The sequence below is a fragment of the Micromys minutus genome, assembly GCF_963924665.1.
Source record: "Micromys minutus genome assembly, chromosome: 7".
NCBI lineage: Eukaryota > Metazoa > Chordata > Mammalia > Rodentia > Muridae > Micromys > Micromys minutus.
This window is the reverse complement of record NC_137976.1, coordinates 57,575,308-57,592,432: the sequence shown is the minus strand read 5'-3', so window position 1 is coordinate 57,592,432 and position 17,125 is coordinate 57,575,308. Positions and strand designations below refer to the sequence as shown.

General features: G+C 39.3%; 1 protein-coding gene across 4 annotated transcripts in view; it reads right to left on the bottom strand.

Annotated features, from left to right (window-relative positions):
* Positions 1–3,056: 3,056 nt before the first annotated feature.
* Positions 3,057–17,125, bottom strand: part of SEC22A (SEC22 homolog A, vesicle trafficking protein) — a 47,151-nt gene continuing 33,082 nt past the window's right edge. Inside the window, exons 6-7 of one of the 4 annotated variants that reach the window (XM_080918865.1) lie at positions 8,730–8,795; positions 3,057–3,926 (exon numbers count right to left, since the gene is read on the bottom strand). In XM_080918865.1, the coding sequence (XP_080774991.1) occupies positions 3,726–3,926; positions 8,730–8,795 (267 nt within the window). In that variant the 3' untranslated portion in view covers positions 3,057–3,725. The remainder of the gene's footprint in view (positions 3,927–8,729; positions 8,796–17,125) is intronic. The other 3 variants (XM_080918866.1, XM_080918867.1, XM_080918868.1) reach the window with 3 other exon arrangements.

The following is a 17,125-nucleotide window of genomic DNA, read 5'->3' as shown; positions in this document are numbered from 1 at the left end:
AGGCTGCTATCAGCCAGCAGCCCCAGAGCAAGAGTGAACACGAGCAAATGCCTCTCACCAAGTGGCACCTCTCAGCAAGTGGCAGTCACAGACTTCTGCTGCACTCCTGCCTGCTTGGTCCTCACCAACCCATTCAGAGCCCTTAGGGTTGCAGGGGATTCTCTTGCTGATCTTTAGTGAGGATATTATCAAATCCAACTTAAACAACAGAACAGGTACTACTTACTGCAGTGTCTAAGATTCCACTTCCTCAAGAAGTGCAGAAAAAGACTAAGAAACCCTGACCATGACTTAAAATGCAGCACTCAGGAGTGACCTGTGATCTATGGTGAGGCTAAGTGTTCGAAGTGGTTGATACTTTAGAAATCATTTATTTCTTTTTAAACCAAACACTTCATGGCAGCTCCAACAAAGTGACTTTAGCTGGTCGAATAACAAGTGATAAGCATACATTCCACCATGCTCCCCAGGAAATCCAGCAGTTTCAAGTGTATCCTTAGGTTAAGCCTCCTGGAGAAAAAAGGCAGAGTATTCATTTGGAGCTTAGCATACTACAGGAGCACAGAGGAGTTACCCTGGGTCTGCAACATGGAAGCAAAGTCTCAGGCCAAGCTACTGGCCTCTGTGGAGCCTTGGTAAAGCCACAGCTGAGAAACATTCCTGGCATGGCCTAGTCAAAATGTACTTTTCCAGACTGCTGTGGAAAAAAAACCCTACATTACAGAAAGAATTGTGTTAAACTTGGAATAGCACATGATGATACTTTTTGTCTCAAGTGGATTTTCAAGCTTTAACAGGTATGTGTCCTTAGCTCAGGGAACAAGTAAAATCCTTACACATACATCTGCACAAACACACGTATGCACATAGAAACAGAAACCTGTAACAAATAGATAATCTACACAATATGCAAATGTAATGTCTATTTAAGAGTTCTGCTCCTTTTAGCACTTCCCAGAAACCCAAGTGAGAACATCTTTACCAAATTCATCAGTACAAGAGGCCTTATCTGGAATCCATTTTATCTTTGACAGAAGCCTGTCTACCTTGTCCCTTCTGACCCTAGCTGCTGGACACTGAGTTACATCCTCTGAGCCACAGTGGCAGCTCTAGCCCTTCTTTGTACTTCACTGCTCTGGTCTGTCTCCCTTTCTGTTCAGATTTTGTTAACACCGTATTTTGTGGCTTTTCTTGGCATGTTGTTCTTTCAGGGAAAAAACTCAGTATGAATAGGTTTCAAACCCAGACCAATAAATACTTTTAGATTATGACAGTGTCTGCTCTTGGCACAGTCAACATGCTGCATCTGAGAGCTGGCTAAATTAAGATAACATCCATTAGCACACACCAGGAAGACTCCAGATACAGTCCATTCATTAGTCCTGCACTAGTCAAAGAGCCTGGTGCAAGATTAGAGCACATGTGCTTAGCTGTGACACGTAGGCCGGGGATCTGGTTACTCCATTGCATCCATATAAGATGAACACAGCCACAAACACATCACAAGAACCCTGAGGGAGTGAACACTTAGGAGAAAAGGAGCACTTCAAATGTAAGCTGCTATCAGTGTTAAAGGGTTAGACACTGAACAGGTTCTCTAGGACCATGACAAGCCTAGGGATTCTTGGACAACATCATGGCAGACATGTACCCTCTCAGGGATGCACCTTCCAAGTAATGAAAGATGGCAGTGGTATACAGAAAAGATTACTTATAGCTGTTTCATTCTGTACATTAAGATGAAAACACCCTCTTAACCCAAAACAGCTGGTAAAAACATAAACAGAAAAACAAGCTTTTAGAAATAAACGGTGATTTTTCAAGTGTCCCTGCTTAACGGATTCAAATACTAATCACTGCAACACAACTTAGTGATGTTGAGGTAGCTTTTGAACCAAACTGGTAAGAGAGCTATCAAATACCAAGACGTAGGAAAGCCACAATTAATCAGAAAGCCTGAGTTTCCTGGTAGATTAACTATTACAAGAAATCTCTTCTGTTCTACCCGCTAACCAGAAAGCCTCCCTAACTTGAACCACTTTTATTACAAGGCTCAATAAGTATAAAATGCCAAACACAGTCCATATGGCCCTGATGTCTTAGGTTCATGTGATGCTTTGGGGCATGTCTCAGAAGGTACATGACAACTTTGTGAGCAGCTTTGTCACAGCAGAAACCTAGACAGATTTGGAGTTTCCTGTTTGAAATAAACCACAGGCATCATAAACCCACTTACTGCCTTCTTTCTACCTTATTTTTCTAAGATGGAGGGGCTGTGAAGGTTCCAAGTATGAAGATCTTCCAGCTCTGCAAGTGACCACACAATGGGCTAGGCAGACAAAGCAGTTCAGTAACCTGACCTAGACTCCTTCTACCGAGGAATTACAGCCCCTGAAGGAATTGTATACCAAGGACCATTGTTTTGAGGGATGATATAAAATATCAGAATCCTATGCATTCCTTGTTTGGAATCTTTTCTTTAAAAACAAAGGCAAATCACTCAAATGGCTCCAAATCAGGTGACTTGTAGATTTTTGCAAACAGAATCAAGCTATGCTTCTATATTATGAATTCAGAATGGCTTGGATAATCTTCCTAAGGTTATGAGTGTTATTTCTTCAGGATACTAGTTACTTCCCCAAATCATGAAGTAACAGGAATTGTCAGGGAAGTCCCATTTCTCACACTCAGCAGCTCTGGAACAAATGAAATGGTTCTGGGTGCAAACCATAACTAGCCAGTGCTATGCCACCATGAAATCCCATTGCCTTTGCAATCCCCATTATCCTTGGAGTATTCCAGAGCGCTCTCATTTTGGTGCCAGGTAACACCTCTCACTATCACAACGAGTGTGCCACTCAGGTCTAGAGCCCTGGTAGGTATGTCAGTACCTTGTAAGAACTCAGCACTTCATTGTGCGCTGGCAAACTGATACTGGTTTTCCACTTGGGAGTAGGGGTTCCTTTCTTTGTTAAATAAGAGTTTAAAGGTTAGAAACTCAGCAAATAATAGCATACCTAGTACCCAAATGATAAGAGTTTGGAAGACCACAATAGTCAAATGAATCGTGTATTTTTAGTGATTTCGAAAGAAATGATAAACATGGTCTAGAAGGAAAACACGTGTCACTGCTGTCATGACTTGTGATGTTGTAGAGATGTGCATCACAGTCCTCTCCATGCCAGGTGACCTCCAGAGTCAGAAGATGGCAGAAATAAAAAGTAAAAAAGCCAATTTTATGCCATTCTAGACTTCATAAACTCTTGTACTATAATTGTGCAAATAATCTGAACCTTAGTAGAGCGGCTGCTTTAGACGGTAGTTTTCCGTTCCTCAGCATCTGCTTCATTGGTCTACAGTAAGGCCTCAAAAGGCAAACTCGGGGTGTGGCATTTCTGCTTGGTCCTCAGAGCACGTCCCCATAACTGAGCTTTGCTTAACTCTCTAGTGAGGATTCAATGCTGCCTGCCAGGTCTTCAGGTGATGCTGAACTTCTGCTGTGATGCGCCTGACATCCACTGCAGGATCCTTGTGGGAGTTTTCTTACCAGGTCTCACATGCTCACAGGCATGCCAGGCTGATTTGTAAAACAAAAGGGGAGGATGGCAGAGAAAGAAAGCAGAGCTTCTCAAGTGTGGTGACTGGTTCCTTTATCACAGTGGCAGTTAATTTATGTCCTCTCCTTCTTCCCCTGAAGGCAAAGGCAAATCATCTGCAGGGAGATGTCAGACATCATGGTCAGGAGCTTTGCCTTGGGCTTGCCTCAGCCAGATCTGCAGTGTAACAAATGTTCCCACAGTCACATGAAAGAAAAGCTGCCAGAGGTTGCGCAGTTCATAGAGATACATGTTGCACAGACAGATTAAGCCAAAAGTCAGAAATGATTTGACATTCCGCCAGCTGGTGTAGTACACAAGTAAATAACACTGTTCAAAACATAAAAATGAAAGTTGGTTAGGTTACAGGAAAGAACTAGACATTTAACAGATGAGAATAACCAAGGGAAGAAAGACTTAATGTAGCTATTGGAGCAGTTCAGTCATGGACTGAAAAGTTCCATAGCTCAAAAGGGAAACATTTTCCCTTCTACGGCTTTCATTCTCAGAAGAAAAGCATTCTTTATCATATGTTAGGTGGAAGTACAGCAGGGTAACTCCCTTGTAAGACAGACTGAAGAAATTCTCTGAGGTGACAGGGAGCCAGGATGGATACACAGCTGAGTTCTCATCCCCTGGGTCATGTGCACCCAAGGAAAGCACAGAAAACTCAGCAAACAGCTGAGGAGGATGGACTTTACTACAACCGGAGTCTGAGGGGTAAAGAAAGCAGCATGTCCCAGGTGTAATGAACAGCGGTGGAGTGGTTCAGGTCGGTGGTGGTGGGGAGCTGCCTTGTGCCTCAGTTGTGACAGGAACAAACGAAGCCATTGTATTTGCTGGGCTTCCACTGGAGGAACCAAGTAGAGTGTTAACAGCATATTTTCATCATTTAACTTAAAGAAGTTAAACCTTGGAAAGTAGAAAGGGGGCAAAGGACAGAGAGTGCTATTTCAATGAGACAGCAAAGGAGGCAGCCCCCACCCGCCAGCCCTCTGTCCTTTGTTTTTCCCACAACATGTTACACACAGGCGTATTTTGCTTGTTCTCTAGAGCTCCTGACAGGTAAAGATTTAGCTGTCTTGTTCCTCTGTTTATCTCCAGAGTCTAGAACAGTGCAGAGCACATAGTAAGTGCTATACAAATATAATGACTAAATGGATCCTTTTCTAGAATGTGCCTAAAATATATTATCTGGGAAGTATAGAATTTAAATACACTCATGAAGTCTCTGCAAAGGAGCAGGGGTTTCTGTGAACTACCTCCAGGCTTCAGAATGAGAGGAGGTGAGGGTGTTCTTGACAAACATTAGTTCTGAACCGTGTAAAGACTATTTATTCCATATGTAAAACAGAACAATGCACACTAGAATGGTGCTTTTAATCCCAGCACTTGAGAGGCAGAAGCAGGAGAATTTCTGGAGGTCAGCATAATCTAAAATGCAAGCTAGAACTATACAGTTAAGACCCTACCTGCTGTTTAAAAAAACTCTGTGACTATCTATAGGCAATGAATAAAAATATTTACTTCATGAGAGTGATTTTCATTGTGGAATGAAGGTTTAAAGACATATTTTTCCTCTGAATAATTTGACTTGCAGGAGTTCTGAAACAGCAGAATGGTACTGTTTTCCAGTGTCACTGCTATGTCACCAAAGAACAGCCAGGACATGATCACAGTGAGGACTGCTAATTGATGGCTTTGATTCTGTCCTGTGTCCCATTAGGGACCTTTCCCACCTGGTACTCTGTGCTGCACTGAGCTGTCAGGTCTCCTCCAATCTGTGCTAGCCCCAGTCATGGCTGTGACAGACCTGACACTTAGTCATCAGTCATGCAGGAGCTGTGTCCTCACTTATGATGTGTCCAGTGTTCCAAGACTGAGTAAAGGATATGTAATTTTGCCAAGAACAACACAGGTGCCAGGCAGTATGTTTTATCGGTGCTGTCAACTTGGACCCCTTGACGGGAATGTATGCTACCCACCAATAACTCTGCCTGCATCAGCTATTACAGTGGAGTTTGCTTGATGTTGATTTAATAATGACTTTTTATCTCCATCATTCTTCTACATTTATTAATTGGAATTCTACTGTAAAGAAGAGCTTTTCTTGTATTAAAAAACATTTAGTTGATGACTAAAGTTTTTCAAAGGCAATGAAGAAAGAAGGTGCCTTGCAATGCAGAGGTGTTGATAGCGCGCCTTGATTAAACACATTAGATAGCTTAAATTTTTTTTCTAAACCATTAAAGAAAATAAAAGCAGAAAAAAAACTTGAAATATTAAGAAGGAAAAAAACAACATGGTAGCAACAATGTAATTAAGTATGACAGGTGGTCGTTTCCTTTTGAGTTTATATTTCACAGTAGAAAAAATGTATTGTAAATGTCTGATATGTTCTGGAATAAATGGGGAAGAAATAAACAATTTTATACACAGAGGATGAAAACAGAACCTCTAGGGAGATGTGTCTGTATCTCACTAAACATGAGGTGACAACAGCAGACTATGACAAGTATCTGTTGTTTGTTACCTACAGTAAGAAACCACTTAAAATCCATACATTTTAAAATACTATAGATGATACTGAAGTGGAATTCTTAAAACCTTAAATAAACTATAGAAACATAGAAAGAGGAAAATTAAAAAATAAAAACTGAACAAAAAACAAGCCCCAATATATCTATAATTATACTAAATGTAAATGGTTTACATACAGCAACTAAAAGAGACAAAGTAGACTAAAAAAACAATTTCACTATCTATCAGAAAACTGCATCAAATAACAGAGGCAAATTAAAAGTAAAAAAATAAAAAATTATATGTCATGCACATTTAACGAAAAATTAAAAGTATAAATATAAAAACACTTCAAAGCAAATGATGACACATGAGTCAAACTGCCAAGACAACAAAGCAATCCCAAATTTGTCTAAACAAAAACCACAGCTTCAAAACATGTTAGACAAAATCTGAACTGAAATGAAAACTAGAAAAGTCCACAATTCAACTTCTAACAAGGCAGAAATCAATAAAATTGAAAACAGAAAAACAGAAGAGGGAAAAAACAAACAAACAAACAGACAGATAAACAATAACCAACAGAACAAAATGAAACAAACCCCTGATGGACTGAACAGCTGGTTTAATCAGTGAAACAGAAACTGACAGGACCAACTGTGACAACGTAAATTACCAACATTAGAAAAGAAATGCTATTATAAACATTGCAGATACCAAAGGAATATTGAAATATGATTACCAATTCTATAATATAAATTAGATAAAATAGACCACTCCCATAAAACCCCACAAACTACCATAATTTCATCCACCGAACAAGAAATTTTGAGTCATTCTGTAACTACTAGGGAAACTGAATTTAAGGTGGTATATAGCGAGGGTAATAAACCATATGATGTGGTAGAAGGATAATAGACCAAACCACCATAATTCAGAACCCACATAGTCTCACAAAATACACCCGACTGAGTTTGTATAGAGGTGCAAAAGCAGTTCAGTGGAAGAAAACAGTCTAATATAGAAATGATGCTGGAGTACTGGCTCATGTATGAACAATTAAAAAAGAAACAGGATTATTGCCTTGGTTGGGCACAGAGGTAGCATGATATAGGGGAATGAACGAGGCTCTAACTCTGAAGCATTAGCCTTGGCTCCCTCCTTTTCCTGGTTATGCCATCTCAGAACAGGACTGAGAGTCCCTCTGCCCTCATTTGTACAAATGAGATAATGATCATGTATGACAGGTGTAGGAGTAAAGTGGGAAACCCTCAAGAGAACACTGTGCAAACGGAAGCATACTGTGTGCCACTAACAAACACATGGCTTCGCATTACCTGCATAAAATGTCATTTGTCCTAATGAAACCTGTCAAACTTAGTAAGACTCTAAGAAAATTTAAAGATTTTAAATGAAGTCACTAAGACTAAAATATATAATGTATGTTTATGTAAACCTCAAGTGTCTGTCAAAGTATTTCCCCAAGGAGTTCTACTGAATTTTTGGGTAGTTGGAGGTACATACCTAGCTTTAAATATTCCTACATGTTTTTCTTTTTTCCCCATAGAAGCCAAAGGAATATGCCACTTATAAAGGTTAAGTCAATAGACCCTGTTTGCTCCTATGTTGTAAGAAAATTATTCCTGAGTTTGGGTCACTGCCATGGTCATCCTTCCTATCTCTCCTGCCCCCTCCCAAGCACTACTGCTGATGCCAAGAAGTGTTTACTGGCAGGAACCAGACATGAATGTCTCCTCAGAGGCTCTCTCAGAGTCATATAGATACAGATGAGGATGCTTGCAGCTAAACATCAGACTGAACACAGGAACTCCAATGAAAGAGCTAGAGAAAGGACTAAAAAAGCTGAAAGGTTTGCGCCCTCATGGAAAGAACATCATCATCAACCAGCCAAGGAAATGAGGTGGAGAGAGTGATTGAGAGAGGGAGCACCTTCATGGAAGCAAGTTGAGGGGAGGAGGAAGGTGAGTTGGGGGGTATAACATTTAAAATGTAAATACAGAGAATATCCAATAAAATTGAAAAAAAAAAAGGACCTGCCCCCTCCTCGAGTATCCCACACATTGTTCCTTCTCAGTGGCAACATTCCTTACACCACCTTGCTGTTATTGCCACAGTTTATGCTCCCTTTATTTTCCATCTGAATTTTTAGAATCATCTCCCAACTGGTTTCCTTCTGCTTACAATCCATCCTACTTGCCTCTACTAAAAAGTCATATCTACTTAAAAATCCTAAAATATTACTTTGCTGTGCCACACTCTATTCAAGGCTTCCTCTAGAGCACAAATCCTCTGACACAAATCCTGGCTAGAAAATTTAGAAGTAGCCTTTCTGCCACAGGCACATGACGTGGCACCCCTGATATCCCACCACAGAGAAAGGGTTAAGAGGATGTCCACTGCGAACATCTGTCTACAACTCAAGATTGAATGCTGAAGTGTAGGTTACAAAAATAACAGAGGTTCAAATTATAGGAAAGGCAAATAACCCAGACACCATTTTTATGTATTTTAAATATATGGGCAATTATTAGACTGGACATCTGAAACAGACAGCAATGAGGAACTATTTGTTACAAATGGGAGGAAACCTACCTGGTAAAGGCAGGCTGCTGTCCCAAGGAAAAATGCAATAATGTAATTAAGATCCTCACTGTCACTCTGTAAAAAAACAAATAAAAATTACCTTTTGCTGGCAGTACTTGCTAACAACAACAACAAAAGCCAAAAACAATCTACCAGGATAGGATATGCTCATGTTTATACACATTCAAACATTTTACAAAATGTTGTATAAAAAACTATGAGCCTTAAAATAGAAATATAAAACACATGATAAGACAGAGGGAGGGGTATGCTGGAGATGTGATTCAGCAGTTAAAAGACCTGACTGCTTTTCTAGAGGACAGGGGATCAATTCCTAGCACCCACATGGTGACTCACAACTGTCTGTAACTCCAGTTCCAGGGATCCAATGCTTCCTTCCTGACCTTCATGTACTCCAGGCAGGTGCACGTCGTGCACAGACACATGCAGACAAAACACCCATACATATAGAATATACATTTAAAAGGCAGGGAATGGGAGGTTGAGGGAAACTACATGAATTCTCTGTGTCTTGGCCTCACCTATCCCTGGGGAAGATGAAAAGCACCAAGGAAAAGCTAGCTTCCACATAATACAGAAAATCTCTTCTTCCTGGTAAAGCCACATAAAAATGCACACCACTCTGGCAGTGACCAAGTTCTTCCTGCTCATAAGAGTCACTTAAATACAATCTGACAAACTTTACTGCCCAGAAGCACATAAATGGATTGCCTAATAAAGTAACTTGACATGATAAATAAAACCGTGGTGACTGAAAAGCTACTGTCCACTAGAGTGTGCTAAATCTCCAAATAAAGATCAGGCCTGGTTAGAATGCCACTATGCTAGAAAACAGTAAGGAAGAACAGCCATAGCCTATGTGAACAGAGACCATGTGCTGTCCTTTGTTCCTAGGAAGTAGCAGCACTTCCTTCACTGTGTGGATGAACAGTACAAAGAACCAAGGCAGGAGGAGCACGTGTTCTTCTTCCACGCAGGGATATTATACTAGACCTCTTATTCTAGAAAAAGTAATTTTCTTTTTCCTACACGGTCTCATTATCTATCACAGGCTGGCCTCAAATACTCAATCTGCTTGCTGAGCTGCTTGCTCAGCTTCCTAAATGCTGGGATTACAAGCCGGTGCCACCAAATGTGCCTCTGCCAATGAGGGTGGAAGGATTGTTATACTACAAAAAGAACAAATTGCTTTAGTGCAGTTGATTGGGTTCAGAACAGTCCACATGGCAGAGTGGCTTATCCTAGTGAGATCTTGAAACAGAAACAATTACTCTTCCTAGGATGCTCAGGCCAGTTCTGCCTCAGAGGCAGGCAGATCAACATGAAGCCTGTATACTTTTTAACTCAAAGACATGAATTAAACTTGTGCTTATTTTTTAAGTCCTTTTTCTACCGATTATTACAGTTTATGTTTAAGCTGGGCAGTGGTGAGATATGCTTTTAATCTCAGCATTTGGGAGGCAGAGGCAGGTAGATCTCTGAGTTCAAGGCCAGCCTAGTCTACAGAGTAAGTTCCAGGAAAGACAGACAGACAGACAGACAGACAGACAGACAGACAGACAGACACACACACACACACACACACACACACACACACACACACACACAGTGGTTGTATCCATTGCTGATTAGGCATAGGAGACACATGTTCTTATATAAAGGAAAAATTTTTTATTAACCTTTTCATGTGTTTCTGGTCTTTTCTCTCTACCTCTCTCCACTCCCTATCCCCAAAGAAATGAACCTAAACTTTTGCATGCTGCTCTTTAGTATTTTGGTTGACTCAAACACTTTCTAACACAGACGATAAATACACCAACCACAAAATATGTGAAAGAATGTATGCCTTTTCAACATATAGCAGGACCTAACTACTGGTCCTATAACAATAGTTTTTTTCCCCCTAAACTTATACTGCCATTTGAAATCTCTTATAACACCTTAAAGCATGTTTTTAGAGTCAGTCTGACCTGTGCTTAAATCTTTATTCTCAAGCTGTATTTTTTATTTCTTAACTCATTCCTTCTTTGGAAAACAGAAATAGATCATTTCTGCTTTGTAGTTAGTATTCCAAACAATTCTCAAGTCTGAGAACCTTAGGGCACTGGTGTTTTATAGTCCTTGGGCATGTGGAGTCTAAGCTTTCATCCTGCACACTGTGAGATGAGACCCACAGTGTCCTATCTGCAACTGAGCTAGTTACTGGCAAAGAGATGGCAGGTCTCCTGACTTCCAGGGCAGCATTTCTGCTGTTGTCACAGGATTCATTTTCTAATACTTCATATGAAAACTACCTCTGCTTTGGCATCAGCCTAATTATTATCACTTTAAAATTGATCTTTAGAAGAACCCATACAATATAAACAATGTGATAAAAGCTTATACATTCCTGAGGTGTCAACTCACAACAACCTTATTAACATCTCTAAACTCAGAACAAAGATAAGAAGCAAGTGCAAATAATCTAATTTACACATTACTGTGAACATGAAATCAAACTTACTAACTTAAAAATACATACTTATATACATAGAGACAACAAAGAAAAACTTTGGTGACACATAATAAATCCTTAGCGCTCTAAGTAGCAGTTACAAATCTATAATAAGCAAACTTATTCGGAGTCCTATTTTTTCATGTTCTACACACTATCTGCATGTGTGTATAGATGTACATATAGGCATGCACATACACATGCCTCAGCAAACAGATGGAGGTCAAAGAAAACTTTCAAGAGTCAGTTCTCTCCTTCCATCCTAGGTGTCCAGACCTGTAGCAAGAGCCTTTACCAACAGAGCCATCTCACCAGCACATTTATCTGGAATCTTTTAACAACAATATACAATATACATATACTTATACAATATACAAGAATTCTGATTCATGTGAACCTTCAGAGTAATACATGCCATAAGCACAAAGTAACGTTCTATAAGATAAATGTAACCATTCAGAGTATTTACAAATCAAAGTTACAAAACTATAAACTTTAAATTAGTACCTATATACTGTACTATTCACAATCAGAAAATATATATTACCTACTATATTAAAGTTATAATTTCCAGATAAATTCTTTACTTATTTTTCCTTCTTTTAAAACAAGAAACTCACTATATAGTCTTGGCTGATCTGGAACTCACTTATGTAAATCAGCCTTACCGTGAACTCACAAAGATCCTAAAGGCATATGCCACTACACCCACCAAATAAACCCTTCACTTACAAATCAAATATTACAGAAATATGGAAGCTTTGAGTCAACTTTTTCAACTCTTCCACTAGCAAGAACTAAATAATTCCACTTAGAAAATTCTTAATATTTGTACAAAATTCTATAGATAAAGCTTTAGGAAGATCTATTTAACTTATGATTTAAAGAGATTATTTCTAACACAAAATGCACTGATAAACCAGAGGAGACTAGGACCAAGTCTAAAGGCCTTAGTGAAGAAAAAAAAAAACCTTACTTTTCATCTCATATAAACTGTGAACAATAACTCTGAAGGAAAGAAAAAGTGACCAACCTCTGGTCATTGTCTCACATAAAGATTTACCTGTCTCTAAATTTTTGGTACTTGAAAAATCTACCCATTTAATTGGATTAACCAAAGATGCTATTTTCCTTCTGTTTTTCTTGCTGAGGATTAGACTAAGGGCTCTCACAGTGTCAGGATACAGCTATTAACACCCAGTCACACTCCTAGCCCACTCTTGTCTTGATGAGCAATTTTATGTGGCTCAAAGTAAAAACAATCTATGATGAGCCACTTAGTGAAGCTTTGCTGACACTGTTCCCCATCTGCCAGTTCCCCGTGCTTATTACTTTCCCATCCTTCCAGAGCTTGTTTATACAAATTAAAATATGCTGTTATCCAACCAGACCATTCTTGGCATGTGTGTATGGGGGAAGGGCAGTAAGCTGGCAGGGGTTAGTGTGTACAAGGTCAATAAACCTGACCTGTATTTCACTAGCACGCTCAAAATGGCACAGAATTTACTTATATATGGACCTTAAACACAGATCAGATTTCTGAACCACACTCCATTCTAACTAGGACATTAATGTCCTCACATGGCCTATGCAAGGGGCAAGGCTCAGACCCCCACTAGCAGAGGAAGCCTAATCTATGCTTTTAAGAGCAGCCTTGGTTCAACAGGTTGAACTTTTAACTGCTGCCAAGTAGAGTTGCACCTCACTGGAGAACATCAAAGCTCAGAGTAAAAACATGCCTCCCTTTCTAGTTTTCCTTGGATCAAAGAAAAAGTCCTTGTTTTACTCTTGGCTTTTAAAATACACTGTGTGTGTGTGTGTGTGTGTGTGTGTAGACATGGTCTCACTATGTAGCCTTGACAGGCCCGGAACTCAGAGAAATTCCCCTGCCTCTGCTTTCCAGGTGCTATATTAAAGGAGTATTCCACAGACCCAACTAAAAATAGATTAAACTAGAGAGTCATCATATATCCCCTATCTTCTGGCTTAGTTTGTAGTTACAACTGGAATTGGTGTGGTACACTCATCACAAATGCTGAGCCAGTATTGACACAGTACCACAGAGTACTTTCCACTCTTCCTGCTGCAGGCTCTGTGGTTTGGACAAATGCACAATGGCAAGCACTGCCACTAAGTCACAAAGCACCATTTTATGGCCCCGAGAACTTCAGATTTCCCGCCCCAGCATAACTATAGAACTTACTGTCTATAGGTCTGCCTCTTGCAGAAAGTGTATAGGAGGTAGTTTTTCATGCTAGCCATATGTACTTTAGAGTTCTCAGTGTCTTCTTGTGACTCACGGCCACCTCTTCTATCACTGAATGGTCATCTACTGTATGGGTCACTACCATTCACCACTTACTTCCCATAGCCGCTCCCGTGAAATCATAATTAAGTTGATATAAATACTCACATGTTCAAAGTGCTCTACTAGGAGAGGATTTGGTCCAGCAAAGGGTCGTTTTCCCAGTGTAGGGGAATGCTGAGGTAGGAAAGGGAGGTTGGGAGAGGAAGCACCTTCATGGAGGCAATGGGAGGAGGAGGGGGAGGAGCATAGGACTGGTGGAAAGGGGATAATACTTGAATTGTAAATACAGAGAACATCCAATAGAAAAAAGTGTTCTACTTATGTGCTGAGAGATACCTAAGAGCACTACTGCTAGATGACAGAGTAAAGCCGTTTAGCTCTATGAGAAACAGCTCAACTGTTTTCCAGACTGGCTGTAACATCTTACACTCCCACTTGATGAGGGTTCCCTTGTTCTGTATCCTCATTAGCATTGAGAAGTGTCAGGGCACATTTTAAAAGGTGTTCAGTGGCATATTTTAAACTTGCAGTTTGGCTTTTTTTCCTCAAGAATATATATATATATATATATCACTGTAGCTTTCTTCAGACACACCAGAAGAGGGCATCAGATCTCATTATAGATGGTTGTGAGCCACCATATGGTTGCTGGGATTTGAACTCAGGACCTCTGGAAGTGCTCTTAACTGCTGAGCCATCTCTCCAGCTCCAAACTTGCAGGTTTTTAATGACATACAATGTCCAGCTTCTTTTCACATGCCTGTCATCTTCAGTATCTTCAGTGGTAAGTTTTCTACTGATATTTTGATTACTGTTAACAGGTTGATCTGCATTCTTAGTTTTAAGTTTATAGAGTTCTTGGTGTATTTTAGAATCACCCTCTCTCCTCCTTAAAGATTTCTTCCTATTTATGTGTTAGTTGATTGTATATTATGAGTGTGTGAGAAATCTTGGAGGCCAGAAGAGTGTCAGATTCCCTAGAGCTGAAGTTACGGTTGTAAGCCACCCAAGATGGGTACTGGGAACTGAACTAGAGTCCTCTGGAAGAGAAGTAGTGATAAGCACTCTTAACTGGAGCCATCTCTCCAGCCCTACAGTCAAGGCTGGAGGTTTCCAAGGATCTTTTCCTAGCCTGTGGTTCTTTTCATCTCTTAACAGTGCTTTTTACAGAACAGACTTTGATATGTAGTGATGTTTAACAACATATTTTTCCTTCACAACACTTTTGATGTTATACCTCATTTCCAGACCCCAGGGTCATAACCAGTGTTCTCTTATGCTACTTCTTTTAATGTACAAATTTTAAGTTTTGTTCTTTACATTTAGGTCTATGACCCACGCTAAATTCCTATTTATTCAGCTTATAATATCTACAGATTCATTCCTTGGCATGTAGCTTTCTTGTTGTTCCAGCACCATGTTAAAATTACTGTCCATTCTCATTGACCTGCTTTTGCTCTTTTGTTAAAGATCAGGTAGCTATGTGGATGTAAGTTTGTCTCTAATCTCTCAATTCTGTCATGGTGATGATGTGCTGTTCATTCTTTTGCCAGTATCACACTGTCTTAGGTACTGTGGCTTTACAGTACACCTTAAAGTTGGGCAATTGTAAGCTCAACTTTTACTTTCATCAGCAGTGAAATAGTAATAAATAGTCTGTCACTAAGACAGGGCTCCTAAAACCCTTGTAAATGAAGGTGCTACAAAATTCTTTTCATCTTTGGCACTAGTCCTGTCACAGAACCCCTTAGACTTATGAAATTGGTTTCCTGAGCTATAGAAAGACTTGACCAGAATTCCCCCGTCTCTTGGAAGTTCCTGTGTAAGGAGGACAGCTTTTGTTCTGAAGCAGCTCTTGAAAGACTCCTAGATCAGTGCTAGATACCAGAAAAGACCATGGTTAGATGGCTAGAGTTTTTGCCTTCACCCCAATCTTCCAGGAGGAGAGAGAAGTCAATAACAATCATACCCTCCCCCAAATCTTTAACCCATGGAGTCTGCAGAACTTCTAGGTTGGTGAACATCTCAACATGTGAGGGGGATGACAAACTCAGCTCCACTGGGACAGAAACTCATGTCCAGATAATTCCAACCTCTCACTACATACATACTTCTTTATTCATCTGCATCCTTTAAAATATCTTTTATAATTAGCCACCAAATGAGTTTCTGAGTACAGAGACTATTCTAACAAATGACTGTACCAGATGAAGGAGTTGTACAAACTCTTCCAGCCAGCTGATGCTCATCAGTACAATCTCCCCATAGGATTGGCATCTCAACTAAGGACAGGTCCATGAGACTGAGCCTTAACATGTAAGTTCTGTCCTAACTCTAAGAAGACAGTATTAGAACAGAATAAAATTATAAAACATTTAGCTGGCACTTGAGAACTGCTTGGTATGGAACACCTCCACTTATCTGGTGTAGAAGTAAAATTTTGAGTTTTGTTAGTGAGAATACAGAATAAAAACTTTGGGTTTTTTTCTACGTATTGGGTCGTTTGCTTTCTATATAAACTTTGCAATCACTTTATTAAATCTACAAAATAACTTGCTGGAATGTTAACTGGGCCTGTGTTCAACCTACACATCAGCACACAAAGAACCAACATTTCAACAGTATTGAGTTTTCCTCTAGAAATGTGGAATTATTCTCCGTTTATTTAATCTTTAATTTCTTCGGTCAGAGTTTCTAATCTACTTCATATTGGTCCTGTATGTGTCTTAGATTTACTTATAAGCACATCTTTTTTTTTTTTTAGAACTTTTATATTTCAATTGTGGCTGGAATTTAAATAATGTCTGTTCAGTTCAATCTCCCATTTTGCTATGTAACTACAATCACTTAATAGTCTTAGGAATTTTTGGTTGGGTCATATAGATAACTGTGCCATATGCAAACTTATTTCTTCCTTCCATATATATTTTTCCTTTTTTTATTTTATTGCATCAGCTAGGATTTCCAGTACACAGGGCTTACACAGGAGAGGTAAGTGAAAGCATCTTTACTCTGTTTCTATTTTAGGAGAAAGATAATCTAGTTTCTTGTTGCTTGAGATTTGGAATGGATTTTCCTTATTAAGGTGAAGAAATTTCCCTCTACTTCTGGTTTGCTCTAAGCTGTTTTTCCTGTTGTTGTAGTTGGGTTTTTTGTTTATCATGAATGAAGACTTTTCTGGATTGTGTCAAATTCCTTTCTACATCTACTGATGTGATCATATGATATTTCTCCTTTAGACTATTGTTATTTCTCAATTAGACTATTGAAGTGATAGCAGTAATTGATTTCAACTATTAAATCAGCATTGCATACACTTGGGATAAATTCCACTCAGTTCTTGTATAATTATTTTTATTCATTACTAGATTTGGTTTAATATACTGCTAAAGATCTCTGCATCTGTGTCTAAGAAAGATAGTTTATAAGGTTGTCTTTTAAAAATATAAACAAGCTGAGAGATCTCAGAACAAAGAATCAATTACATCTAAGTAGCAAATAGTTCAATCTGATCATGCTTCTGAAACTTAAAACCCTCTGACCACAATCAGACAGTGTATTACAGACTAGAGGGAAAACACA